The 13,208-nt window shown below is 33.4% G+C and overlaps 1 protein-coding gene across 2 annotated transcripts in view; it reads right to left on the bottom strand.

The window, feature by feature from the left end:
- LOC114331102 (major facilitator superfamily domain-containing protein 6-like) overlaps positions 1-13,208 on the bottom strand; it is a 101,470-nt gene that overhangs the window by 26,021 nt on the left and 62,241 nt on the right. For both annotated transcript variants that reach the window (XM_028280570.2, XM_028280569.2), the window contains exon 2: positions 3,967-4,313. In XM_028280570.2, coding sequence (XP_028136371.1) covers positions 3,967-4,313 — 347 coding nt within the window. The remainder of the gene's footprint in view (positions 1-3,966; positions 4,314-13,208) is intronic.

Here is a 13,208-nt window from a genome sequence, read left to right as displayed (position 1 = left end):
TGCCTCTACAATACCTCCTTATAGAAAATAATTCTAAAAATGACCATGATTATATAGATATTTCTCAATTAGAATAAAATGAGATCGATAATGAAATAATCTAACAAAATGGTGAATATGGCCATAAAAGAATCGGTAGATATGGAAACAGGAAGATATAACCCAAGAAATTGTGATCAAACTAAAAAGCCTTCACACAAATTTCCACTGCAGAACAAGTTACAGATGTGATGACCAAACCTCTAACGAAAATAAGACTCCATATCCTCTCAAAGACGTGACTGATGTAGATGCGAAAAACCTTTTTAGTAACGGAAAGTGTTGAAATTTAGTAGGTATTAATAAGGTTTTTCTCATTGTATTCAGTGAGTGTCATAATTACGTTAGTGTGATAATAATTTTAATAAAAACATCACTATTTTAAGTGCATATTTGCTTATTTTATCTTCAATAAATCCATAATTTACAAAAGTTTATATCCATTACTTTATCACTACGTTTCGTAAAAAGAAATTTAACATAAATAATCCGTAATTTTGTTACGAGAATGCTTCCACTCTTCATGTTATCCATAGGGTATTTCAAATTGGCGCCGCTAACTAGTCACGTATTGACGTCATGCGCAGAACCGAACGAATTTGAAACACTTTTGTGTCATATCTGCTCGAAAGAACCCTACACACTTCGTCTATGCGGCCGAGTAAGGCGCATAACAGATACCTAACACATAGCGAAGTGTGGTGCCTTCATTTTCAGAGAAGAGTTCTCTTTCGGATACCATACCATATCTCCGTGTTATGTAAGCCCTTTTATCTAAAAGCTACTATTGCTAATCACTTTAAAATATAGCTAGAATTTATATCTTTGTTGCTACATTAAACAATGATATGGTGGGCAAAGATCGGATGCATTCTAGTTATTTACGAGAGCCCTTTGGTCAGCCGCGATAGTGTAGGAAACAAAGGTTGAACCTTGCAAAATGGACACAAGTCCGGTTTTATTTTTTTTCTGGTATATCAAGGGGTGCTTATTGTAAGACTAACTTTTTCTGAAAAAATTTCGCCCCGGAACCCCCCTTTTCACCCCTTTAAATGGGGTAATTTGTGGTTTTTGCGGAACGTAGCCCTTCCTGTACCTTTTACAAAAAATTTCTTTTATAGAAATATGAAGAGGACTATATTTTCTACGATTTATTTCCCGACAGCATCTGTCTACCGTTTAGCGGGGGTGGCGCCCCAAAATTGACAAGTTTTTAAAAAAGATGTTTTAAAAAAAATATTTTTCCCTAACTGTAACGGAAATTAAGAAGCAATCCTGCGGCAATTATTCACAAATAATTGATTGATTTTTTGTTATAGGTTTCACTTAAGAGTAATTGCCCTTTTTTTTAATTACAGTGTGTTACATTTTAAAAAACCTCTTTTTATACCCTCTCAACCGTTTATGCTAGAGTAAAAAGACTTTCAGCGATTACCCATGTTCTGGTGCTATTTACAAATTTGTATAATACACCCCCATTTTCTTCCCTGAACCACCCAAAAAAAAGAATTAATAAATAAAGTGATTTTCTTGGAATCCTTCACACCCCTTTACTAATATGCTTCATATATCATTTTGTGCACGTTATTAGTACCCATGCATGGACACCAAAAGCGATTTCCTAGTGCAACCCCTGTAGCAAAAAAATAATAAATAAAATGGGGGGTTGAAATTTTTGTTTTGTTTTTTGCTTTTTGATCCCTATGGGCATATGCTTCATCAATAGTGCTTTTTAAAAATATATATGGTTATTGCAACATCTCTGCGGAATCCACACCTATCCTTGAAAATATACTGCAGAAACTACCCCTATCCCTTGGCGAGCATGTTTTTACGATTTTCTCATTACCTATGCATTCTTTTTAATCAAAACTTATACAAGGTTAAACACCACTATTTACTCTAAAAATTAGGTCCCATCCATTTTTTTCGTATAAGCAACCGTTACGGCACAGTGGCGCCGTAAACCTCATATATGCTTTGGCGGGCTCCAGTTTTTGTTTTTTTTTCGTCATCCGTTCGTGTTATTGATAAAGTACTTATGTAAAATAAAACAACACAGTGTAACCTACAAATTATGACTTATGCACATTTTACAATCTTTGCGCCCCAAAGCCACAGTGGTGGCCCAAAATCAATTTTTGCATATTTTCGCCACCTACACGCATTTTATTGCATTAATGCTACCTTAATAGCACAATATTTACCCTTAGGTGGTCGCTAAGCAGTGGCGGATCCAGGGAGGAGTGATGGGGGTGATCATCTCCCCCCTCTCAAACCAAGTGATATTATATTCAAATAAATTCAGGTTATAAAAATATTCATTTATTTTTATAGAAATTTAGCCAATTGGCACCCCCTCTTAACGATGCTGGATCCGCCACTGTCGCTAAAGCATAAAAAGTCATTCTTATAAAAATAATATTAATATAATATAAGTATTTCTATAAAAATAAATGAATATTTTTATAATATTTAAATATAATATCACTTGGTTTGAGAGGGGTGGGGGTAATCGCCCCCATCATCCCTCCCTGGATCCGCCACTGCTTGGCGACCACTTAGGGGCCAATATTGTGCTATTAAGGTAGCATTAATGCAATAAAATGCGTGTAGGTTGCGAAAATATGCAAAAATTGATTTTGGGCCACCACTGTGGCTTTGGGGAGCAAAGAATGTAAAATGTACATAGGTCATAATTTGTAGGTTACACTGTGTTGTTTTATTTTACATAAGTACTTTAACAATAAAACGAACAGATGACGAAAAAAAAAACAAAAACTGGAGCCCGCCAAAGCATATATGAGGTTTACGGCGCCACTGTGCGTAACGGTTGCTTATACGAAAAAAATGAATAGGGTCGAATTTTTAGAGTACATAGTGGTCTTTAACCTTGTATAAGTTTTGTTTAAAAAGAATGCATAGGTAATGAGAAAATCGTAAAAACATCCTCTCCAAGGGATATGGGTAGTTTCTGCAGTATATTTTCAAGGATAGGGTTGGTTTCCGCAGGAATGTTGAAATAACCATATATATTTTTGAAAAGCATTATTGATGAATCATATGTCCATATGGATCAAAAAGCAAAAAACAAAAAAAAATCAACCCCATTTTATTTATTTTTTTTTTTGGCTACAGGGGTTGCACTAGGACATTGCTTTTGGCGTCCATGCATGGATAATAATAACGTGCACAAAATGATATATGAAGCATATTAATAAAGGGCATTGTGTGTGAAGGATTCCAAGAAAATCGCTTTATTTATTAATTCTTCTTTTTTTTTGGTGGTTCCGGGGAAAAATGGGGGTGCATTATACAAATTTGTAAATAGCACCAGTACATGGGTAATCACTTAAAGTCTTTTTACTCTAGTATAAACGGTTCAGATGGTATAAAAAGGAGTTTTTTTTTTAAATGTAACACCCTGTAAATAAAAATAGAGCAATTGCCATTAAATAAAACCTATACAAAAAAATCCGTCATTTATTTGTAAATAATTGCCGCATAATTTCTTCTAAATTTTCGTTTCAGTTAGGGAAAAATATATTTTTTTTAAAACATCTTTTTTAAAAACTTGTCAACTTTGGGGCGCCACCCCCGCTAAACGGTGGATGATAGACATATGCTGTCGCGAAATAAATCGTAGAAAATATTCTCTCTCTTCATATTTCTATAAAAAATTTTTTTGTAAAAGGTACAAGAAGGGCTACGTTCCGCAAAAACCACAAATTACCCCCTTTAAAGGGGTGAAAAGAGGGTTCCGGGGCGAAGTTTTTTCAGAAAAAGTTAGTCTTATAATAAGCACCCCTTGATATAACAGAAAAAAAAAATAAAACCGGACTTGTGTCCATTTTGCAAGGTTCAACCTCTGTTTCCTACACTACGAACCCAAAATGGTTATTGATGAGCATATGATATGTAACTTACCGTGTTCTGAAAGTCTTCATAAAGGCCCAGACTACACTGATGAATAGGACCAGCAGCATCAATTTCCAAGACAGCTGCACCGTTCGCCAAAATATTTACTTTCGAAGAAACAACTCGTGAATCTAATTTTGGAATGACCAAAATAGCCAGAGTAGATAATATAATTAACATTCCGGCTATAAAAAATATCCGTTTTTGGCAGCGGAATTTGTCAGCTATCATTCCTAGGAATGGCCTGGCTATAGTACTTACTATTGGCATAACGGTATATAGGAGACCAACAACCACACTAGAGAATCCCAATTCTCTAATATAGGCTGATAGGTTAGGCAAAATCGCACATAGCCCTAAAAATAATAGCGGTTAATATTAACTTACATCAAAATTAAAAAACAGCTATGTTTCAATTTGGTTCAGAATGAACTTTTTGTAGTGACTTTTTGTTTTTTTTTAATTACCGATCTATATTTATCTTTATTTTAGTAATAGTCTGTATGATGTTCAAGCTGTTTAATGTTGAGTCCATCAATCTCCTCAATAGCGCAAAAAGATCAAACACTTCAATAAAATACCTTTATAAAATATGTCCATCGGGAAAAGAGCCAGTTCCTAATAATTACATTGACACTAGGTACATGCCTACATACGTTTTGTATTAATGTTTTGATTTAACTTGTTTGCAACCCCCTCTGTGGCTCAGTGGTAAGAGCGCCTACTTTGGATCGAAAGGTCCGAATGGTCGTGAGTTCGAATCTCACCAAGTTCAGAAATTTTTCGTTTATTATAAATTAATAAATGAAAATAGTTTCTGTCCTTGTGGGATCGGTACTCGCCGGAGGGACCGCAGACGTTCGGCGCAATGACGTCGACATTGCAAAGTAACAAGACACTTACTCAATATACTCAACACACACACTACACATGACACTAGGTACCTAACTGCAAAAATTCACCTTACCTACCATGCCAATGGCCATTAGTTGTCAAGGCACCAGCTAAATAAAAAAAATCTTGTTTGCAAACCAATCATTACTTTGCAAATATCCAATGGAACAATTGTAGCAAATTTAGTATTACTGAATTTATTCCTATACTAAAAGTAATGGTACTTTTTAAATATTTTTCAGACATACTTTTGTATATTCATATTATTGTTAATATAACAACATAAGAATTTTTTTTAATGTTGTAATATTTACAATCTGTCCTCAACTAAGAACGTAAATTATTTGACAAAAATTGAAAATTTGACCTGTAGAGGGAGATCCAGTGATCACCCTCTTTACATAAATTAAATTAAAACAAATTAAAATAAGTTTAGTTATCACAGATTATTCGAATCTTCTTGCTAGGTCCACTACTTTGAATCTCTTCAGGCGTCGTACATCATTGTGGTCATCAGTGAGATTGCTGGCTAACTCGTTTGGATGAGATTCTAGTCTCTTGGAATATTTGTTGTAATATTCCGTTATTACAGTTTTTATGGATGGCACATTGAGGTCTTGCTCTATCACATAGTTTGGCACGTACCAAGGGGCATTCATCATTGTTCTAAGGACTTTGCTCTGGAATCTCTGCAATATTTCTAGGTTAGTTTGACTGGCTGTCCCCCAAAGTTGGACACCATAGGTCCACACTGGTTTTAATATAGTTTTATATATCAGCAGTTTGTTTTCAAGTGATAGTTGAGATTTACGACCGATGATCCAGTACATTTCTCGAAATTTTATTCCTAGTTGTTTTCTTTTTGTAAAAATGTGTTTTTGCCAAGTTATTCTCCTATCAAGATGGATTCCTAGGTACTTGACAGTATCGGTTTGTGGGAGTTGCGTTTCATTTAGTGTTACAGATGGACATGTTTGTCTTCTCATGGTGAAGGTTACATGGATGGATTTACTCTCATTCACCTTTATCTTCCATTTTTTAAGCCATATTTGTATATTATTAAGGTCTTTCTGAAGGGTTCTGGATGCTGTATTTGGATCATGGTGAGAGGCTAGTACAGCAGTGTCATCAGCAAAAGTTGCACACGTTGTTTTGTTACTTGTGGGTAGGTCAGCAGTGTAGAGCAAGAACAATATTGGTCCCAAGACACTTCCTTGTGGTACTCCGGCTTTTATTGGTCTTAGGCTTGTGTATTCATTATTCTGCTTGACTAGGAAATGTCGGTTGGAAATATAGCTATTTAGGATTTGATAAAAAGGATGAGGAAGGTTTTTCTTTAGTTTAAAGAGCATACCAGCATGCCGTACATTGTCGAAGGCCTGGCCAATGTCCAGGAATGCAGCAGAACAATACCTTTTATTTTCTAGATCACTTCTGATGTGTTTTACCAGTCTATGTAACTGTTCTATCGTTCCGTGTTGTGTTCTGAACCCAAATTGGTGTTGGGGAATTAGTTTCCTTTCTTCTATAACTGGGGATAATTGTTTAAGGAGAAGTTTTTCCAAAATTTTTGATAGCACAGGTAGCAGGCTTATTGGTCTGTATGAAGTCACCTGAGTTTTATTTTTCCCTGGCTTAGGTATGAGAATAATTTGAGCAACTTTCCATTGTTCTGGGTAGTAACCTAGCCTAAATATTGCATTAAATACTTGCGTTATCATTTTCAGACCTTTGCATGTCAATTGCTGCAGTACTTTCCCGTTGATCAGGTCATACCCTGGAGCTTTTTTTTGACTGATTTCATGCTGGATCATATTTCTAACTTCTTTAGTGGTGATTTTTTGTATAGGTAAGTCCATCTGGTAGGGCGATTCCAGGAAGTCATTTATTTCTTCCTCTGTGCCACCATCTTCCATGGGATGTGGCTGGAATACATTAGTGAGGTGATTTGCAAATGCTTCGGCTTTTTCCTTATTATTTCTACACCAGTTTCCCTCTTGGTTTCGTATTGGTGGTATTTGTTGTTTCGGGTGTTTTATTTTTCTCGTGGCCTTCCAAAGGGAATATTCACTATCTGCGTTTGCTGATAAACCTGTAAGATATTCTTGTATTTTGTTATTTTTGATATTATGCAATTGTAGTTTAATTTCCTTGGTGATTTTATTTAATTTCGTCTTGTTCTCAGGTGCTCTTTTTCTTCGCCACTCCTCCTTTATTTTTCTCTTTCTATCAATCATTTCCTTTATTACAGTTGGGCAATTCTCTTTAAATTCTGTTTGGTAGCAGTCAGGGGTAGCATACCAAGCAGCTTCTTGTATAGATTTCTGAAGATTTTCTACTGCTGCGTAGATGTCACTTTCTGTTTTCAATGGGATGTTTATGTCAATTAGTTCATCTAGTTTAGTCTTGAAAATGCTCCAGTCTGTAATGTTACTGTATAGTGATGGTTGTTTAGTACTGTTTGTTATTTGTGCATACCATGTCGCGATTACGCTAGAGTGGTCAGAGGGTAGATCGTAACAAGATTCTACTTTTGCCAATTTAACATTAATTCCTTTAACAATGTAGAAGTCGAGTAGATCAGGTATTTTTGCATTGTCGGTAGGCCAGTAAGTTGGTTCCCTTGTGGTGAGGTAATTTGCATTGGTCGCATTTATAGCTTTAAGAAGTTTTCTGCCTTTTGTGGTAATAATTCTGGATCCCCAGGTAGTATGCTTAGAATTAAAATCTCCTCCTGCTATAAATCTATTTCCTAATGTTTTAAAGAAATTTTCAAACTGTTCCGTTTTGTTATTGTGCTTTGGTGGACAGTATATAGCTGATACTGTTAGTGGGCCTAGTTGATCTTCCACAACAATGCTGGTGGCCTGTAGATAGTCGCATTCATGTTTTTGTATTTCGTAGTGCTTTAGTTTATTACTAACTATTATTGCGGTGCCTCCATGTGCTTTTTCGTTGGGATGTTGCGTATGATAAGTTGTAAATCGTGGAATATTAATGTGGTTTTTGGATGTAAAATGAGTTTCTGTAATCAGCATTATGTCAATTTTTTGTATGTTAATAAATAATTTTAATTCTTCTACATGTTGACTTAAGCCATTAGCGTTCCATAATACTAGCTTTAGTAACTGAGTCATTTCTGGTTGAGAATCATGGTCAGGAGGTTGAGCATAGTGCTCATTTGTTCCGTCAGTTTTTTTAACATGTCTTTCAGTTCTGACATGTCTGTGTGGTTATTAGTTTGATTTGGTATATGTTGTGTAGTAGTTTGGTTGGAGGCTTGCTGGTTAACTGCTTGCGTTGCTTGTGCGTATGTTATTCCAGGTTGCACGTAGTTGACTGTTGTAGTTCTATCTTGGTTTGTCCTCGAGTTATGTCGTCTCAAGTTAGGGAATTTAAGTTTTTGTAATTGTTTGTGAACTTCACACCCTCTATAATTTGCGGGGTGATTTTCACCACAGTTAGCACATTTAACATTACTGTCTCTGGTTTTCCTTGGACATTCTTTAGTGTAATGAGGTTCTGCGCATTTGACACAGCACGGTTGTTTATTGCAGAAGTTTTTTGTGTGGTTGTATTTTTGACATCTACTACATTGCGGAATTATTCTCTTGACATGCGGTGCTTCGAATTCTACTATGGAATGCATTACTTGTTTAATGTTATAGATGTCCTTGTTATTATCTTTTGTTTCTAGATCAATGTAGAACATAGGCAACGATTTTTTTGTTTGGTTATGTAGTATATTCCATATATTTATAACATTATGGTTTTTGGTTTTAAGATCTTCTTTTATCTCTTCTACATTTGTCGTGGGGTGCATGCCTTTAAGAACCACTCGGTAGTGTCTTTCACTTTTAGGTTTATAAGTGGGAAGTCCGTGTTTTTTGTTTTTAGAGCATTTATTTTGGCGGTGTATGCTTTGTCTGATTTTGGTTGAATTTTTATTTGTTCGCTGTTGATAGCTTTAGTGATAAAATCATTTTCTGCTACTTGTTGCAATAGATCGATAAGAGGCTTGCAGATCTGCACGCCTGATACAAATATTGGAGGTGGTTTTGGTTTTGCATCTGTATTTTTAACTGTGTCCTCCAAATTGTCAACTTCATCTATTGAACTTAGTGCTTCAAATTGATTTTGTGTTGTTATAGGTTTACTTAACCAGTACTCACCAAGTTTTGTTTGTCTTTTGTTACTTCTAAGCATCTCTGGACTGCTTCTAAATCTTTTTCCGGTAACCTCATTCCATTGCTGTTCTTCAATACTGGCTGTTTGTTCATTTGTTTGGTTTATTTGTAGTGAATCATTAGGTTGTTGGGAACAAGTGGGAATTTGTATAGTATTTTGGATCATTGGAGCCATGGTTTTTACATTTTGTTCATAATTTGGTTGGGAATAAAAGCCTGTTGAAAAGTTGTTCATGTTACCTGCTCGGTTGATACGCCACTGGAATCTCTAACATCATTGCTGACGATAACTCGCTGCTTAATTTTTAACGTTAAAATAAGAATTAAAAAAAATTATCTTGAATTTCATTTTAAAGTAGTAAAATTGCACAAGTTCTAAAAATACATGCAATTTACATTACTAGATTATATTTATTTTTAAAATACATTTCTCCACGAAATATGAAATAATGTACTAAAAATGTTTATCCTGATAAGTTAATTAAAATATGTATTATATAAAAAGAGAAAATCAATAGCAAGAACATACCACTATTCCTAAGTCAATAACGTATCGAGGATAGATACCTACCTACATTTTTATGTTTTAAAATAACATAGGTACATATAAAAGCAGAATTTGATGTAAATATTGAGAGTAATCTAAATATAAGACCAAATATGAGGTCAACTCTAGAATGTCAGCTCCAAACCCCTCTATAAAGAGTGAAGCATTACAATTACCTCGGCACCATAAGAAATAAAGAATGGACCAAAAACCAATAAATAAGAGCGCCCATCGGAAAAGCTACACTCAAAGAAAAATCATTGTAAAATCAAAAAAAAAAATAATGATTCAACTAAAATCCAATATGTTTTTGCTTCATTAGTGTTTTTATTTAAATTAATAACAGATCTTATGATTTTAAACGCATTTTTAAAATAAGCATGCTCATAGTCATTCTAATTGGTTAATCCTATTAAAACGTCGCACTGTGGTATTTGAAGTATCTATTTCAATGAACAGGAAACACTGTTATTTTTATAATAGTTCTGTATAGATTTAAATGCCGATAATAACATTTTAAAAGCAAATTTGATTTGAAATAAAAATGCTATCCCTTTGATTTAAAGAGAAAATGATTTTACTTCCTTGGCTTTCCTTTTGTTTTTAAATTACGTTCTTTTTGTTTTAAAATACGTTCCTTTTATTTCAAAACTTACAGCAATATTATAAGTTGTTTGTCAATTTAAATCAAATTGTTTTCTTTATGAATTAAAATGTTGTTGTTTATTTGGGTTTATATGACTATATATTTATATAATGAAATGTTTATTAATATATTAGTATTTTACTTTGTTTAAAGTTTGAGCCGACTTTAATTCAAGCGCATTAGTACTAACATTTTAAATAAAATCAACATTAAATTTATAACAAAAATATATATTTTAATAATTTTGCATATACAAAAATAACGTAAACCTATTATATCATCAGTCTAAAAATAATCCCTTTTCTACAGGAAACCGACTAGTTGGTAGGATAATGGAGTTTAATAATGTGGCCAACATATAATCTTCAACATCTAAAACAGAAACAAATTTGAATCATAATATAAAAAAGAAAAATAGAATGAAATTTTTTTTCAAAAGTTGTATATTTGCTACACTGTTCGCTAAAATGTATAATATTTATTTGGTATACCAAGACCAAGTTGGAAAAAAATCGACAAGACACTTAGAGACTAAGTAAAAATACCTAGTTTTTGTTAGAATAAAATTTGCTCTTAGCACAAGTAGCAACTAATTTATTATATTACAAAAAATCTTACTTGTTTCAGATTTGTCATTTAAAGATGAAAATAATAATGTGCAGAATTTATCATTTATATTTGTTCTATAAAATGATTTTATCTTCTTCTTAAAATCCGCCCATTTACTATATTCGCGGTGTGCAAGTACTAGGAAGGGAATTGAGAAACGATCATGCGCGAATAGCGGAGAAATATTGCAACTTTCTTAAATAATTCATATTGTCAATTGAAATTGTCAAATTGACGTACATTTCATATCTACTGCCATTGAAGAAGAAAAATTATATGTTGCTCCACAATATTGACATGATATGCAATTATTATATAAAGGTAAATTTAATTAATTGTATTTTGCTTGCAGTACTGCATTTTAATAACTAATTTTATTTACTACATACAATTGTTTACGTTTTAATAACATAACCTGAATCTTATTTTTTTCTTCTTATTATTTTTTTGGACTATTGCCTTGACAATTATCCAGTAACCAGGACTAATATAATTGGCCAGTATAATTAAAAGTGCGAATAAAGTTGCAGAGCGTAGAAATAGGGGTCGCTTTGGCGAACTTGCACGGTCCCAATAGCAAAATCTCTTTTCCAGGAAGTAGCAAGCGAAAATCAATGTCAATCTGAAAATAATAAAATAATATATTAGATGCCTTGGATATAAATGCATCGCACATGAAGCAAGTGATGCATATTATTATAGCAAGAAACTTACCAAGTCTTTGTATTGATACAAATTAAGTATATTTGTATCATGGCTAGAAGCTTTCAAGTCGCGATGTCGAAGGACAAAAGTTTTTTCCCATTTACCTTTCACTGCTTCCCAGGTTATACTCTAATTGATGCTGAAGTGACACTTAGTAAAACAAGAAAATATTTTAATTAAAACTAAAAATTCAAATATATTGACATTGATAGAAAGCGATCGGCGTGGCGATCGGCGTTAGCGATTGTACACAGAATCCCACCGCAGGATGGCGACATCGAGTTTCTATTGGACTGCTATTGGACAGTATTAGGTCACGCTGGTAAAATTCGCCGCAGTGTTTTTAAAATGTTAGCGAATCTTATAGAAACAATATCTTCTCGCTCTTAAAATAAAAATGTTCACATAAAATTAAAAGGATGTCTTATTGATATAAGCAGACGGGGAAAACATCTTCATATAATAATGCATTGCTGTTTGATTCGAATGTGGTTCTTTTAAATCATATATCTGCTAATAATTGATTTAAAGGGAAATACTAGTAAACATTTCAGAAAAGCAAATTAAAATAAACATGTGTACATTTGATTGTATCTCTGCCCTATTAATGTTAGTAGACAAGTAAAACAATTTAGCAATGCTGCTTTATTTTAAATGTGGTTCTTTTAAATTATATGTGATACTACTTAATTTAAAAAGAAGTAATATTAGATATCAAAGAAATTAGTCCTGTCGCCAGGGGGGGTACAACGGCCTCGTTAATTCAGATGGACTTACCCAAATTTTTTTTATGTATTTTGACCCGTAGAACACGAATTTTTTGGGTAACAGTTGATCCGGATGTCGATAAGATTGTTATAGACCAAGAACTTGAGGAATCAAATAACAGCGATTTTTGGCAAAACAAAACAATATTTTGTATTTTTTGGGTCATTTTAAGCAAAAAATATTTCTACAAGTTTTTTAGTAGGATGCACAGTTTTCGAGATAAACGCGGTTGAACTTTCAAAAAATCGAAAAACTGCAATTTTTAAACCCGAATAACTTTTGATTAAAAAATAAAATAGCAATTCTGCTTAGCGCCTTTGAAAGTTCAAGTCAAATTATGTCGGTTTTGATTATTTGCATTGCTAAAAATTTATTGTGTTATTGCTAAACAAAGCTACAAACAACTAGTGCGTGAGTGATGTTTCTATGATTTCTCATTTAAAATCGAACGAGTAGGTAGAATAGGTACTAGTGCAATCAAGACTATTTCTACGTTACATGCGTTAAAACGCATGTAAAAGCACGGGAAACCCTACGTGTTTATAGCTTTGTTAAACAATAAAAAAATAACTTTTTACCAATGCAAATAATCAAAACCGATATAATTTGACTTAAACTTTCAAATGCGGTAAGCAGACTTGCTATTTTATTTTTTAATCAAAAGTTATTCGGGTTCAAAAATTGCAATTTTTCGATTTTTTTAAAGTTCAACCGCGTTTATCTCGAAAACTGTGCATCCTACGAAAAAACTTGTAGAAATATTTTTTACTTAAAATGGCCCAAAAAATACAAAATATTGTTTTGTTTTGCCAAAAATCGCTGTTATTTGATTCCTCAAGTTCTTGGTCTATAACAATCTTATCGACATCCGGATCAACTGTTACCCAAAAAATTC

This window comes from Diabrotica virgifera, chromosome 5 (assembly GCF_917563875.1).
Source record: "Diabrotica virgifera virgifera chromosome 5, PGI_DIABVI_V3a".
NCBI classification, from domain to species: domain Eukaryota; kingdom Metazoa; phylum Arthropoda; class Insecta; order Coleoptera; family Chrysomelidae; genus Diabrotica; species Diabrotica virgifera.
The sequence above is the reverse complement of the archived record's forward strand: the minus strand, read 5'-3'. Positions and strand labels throughout refer to the sequence as shown.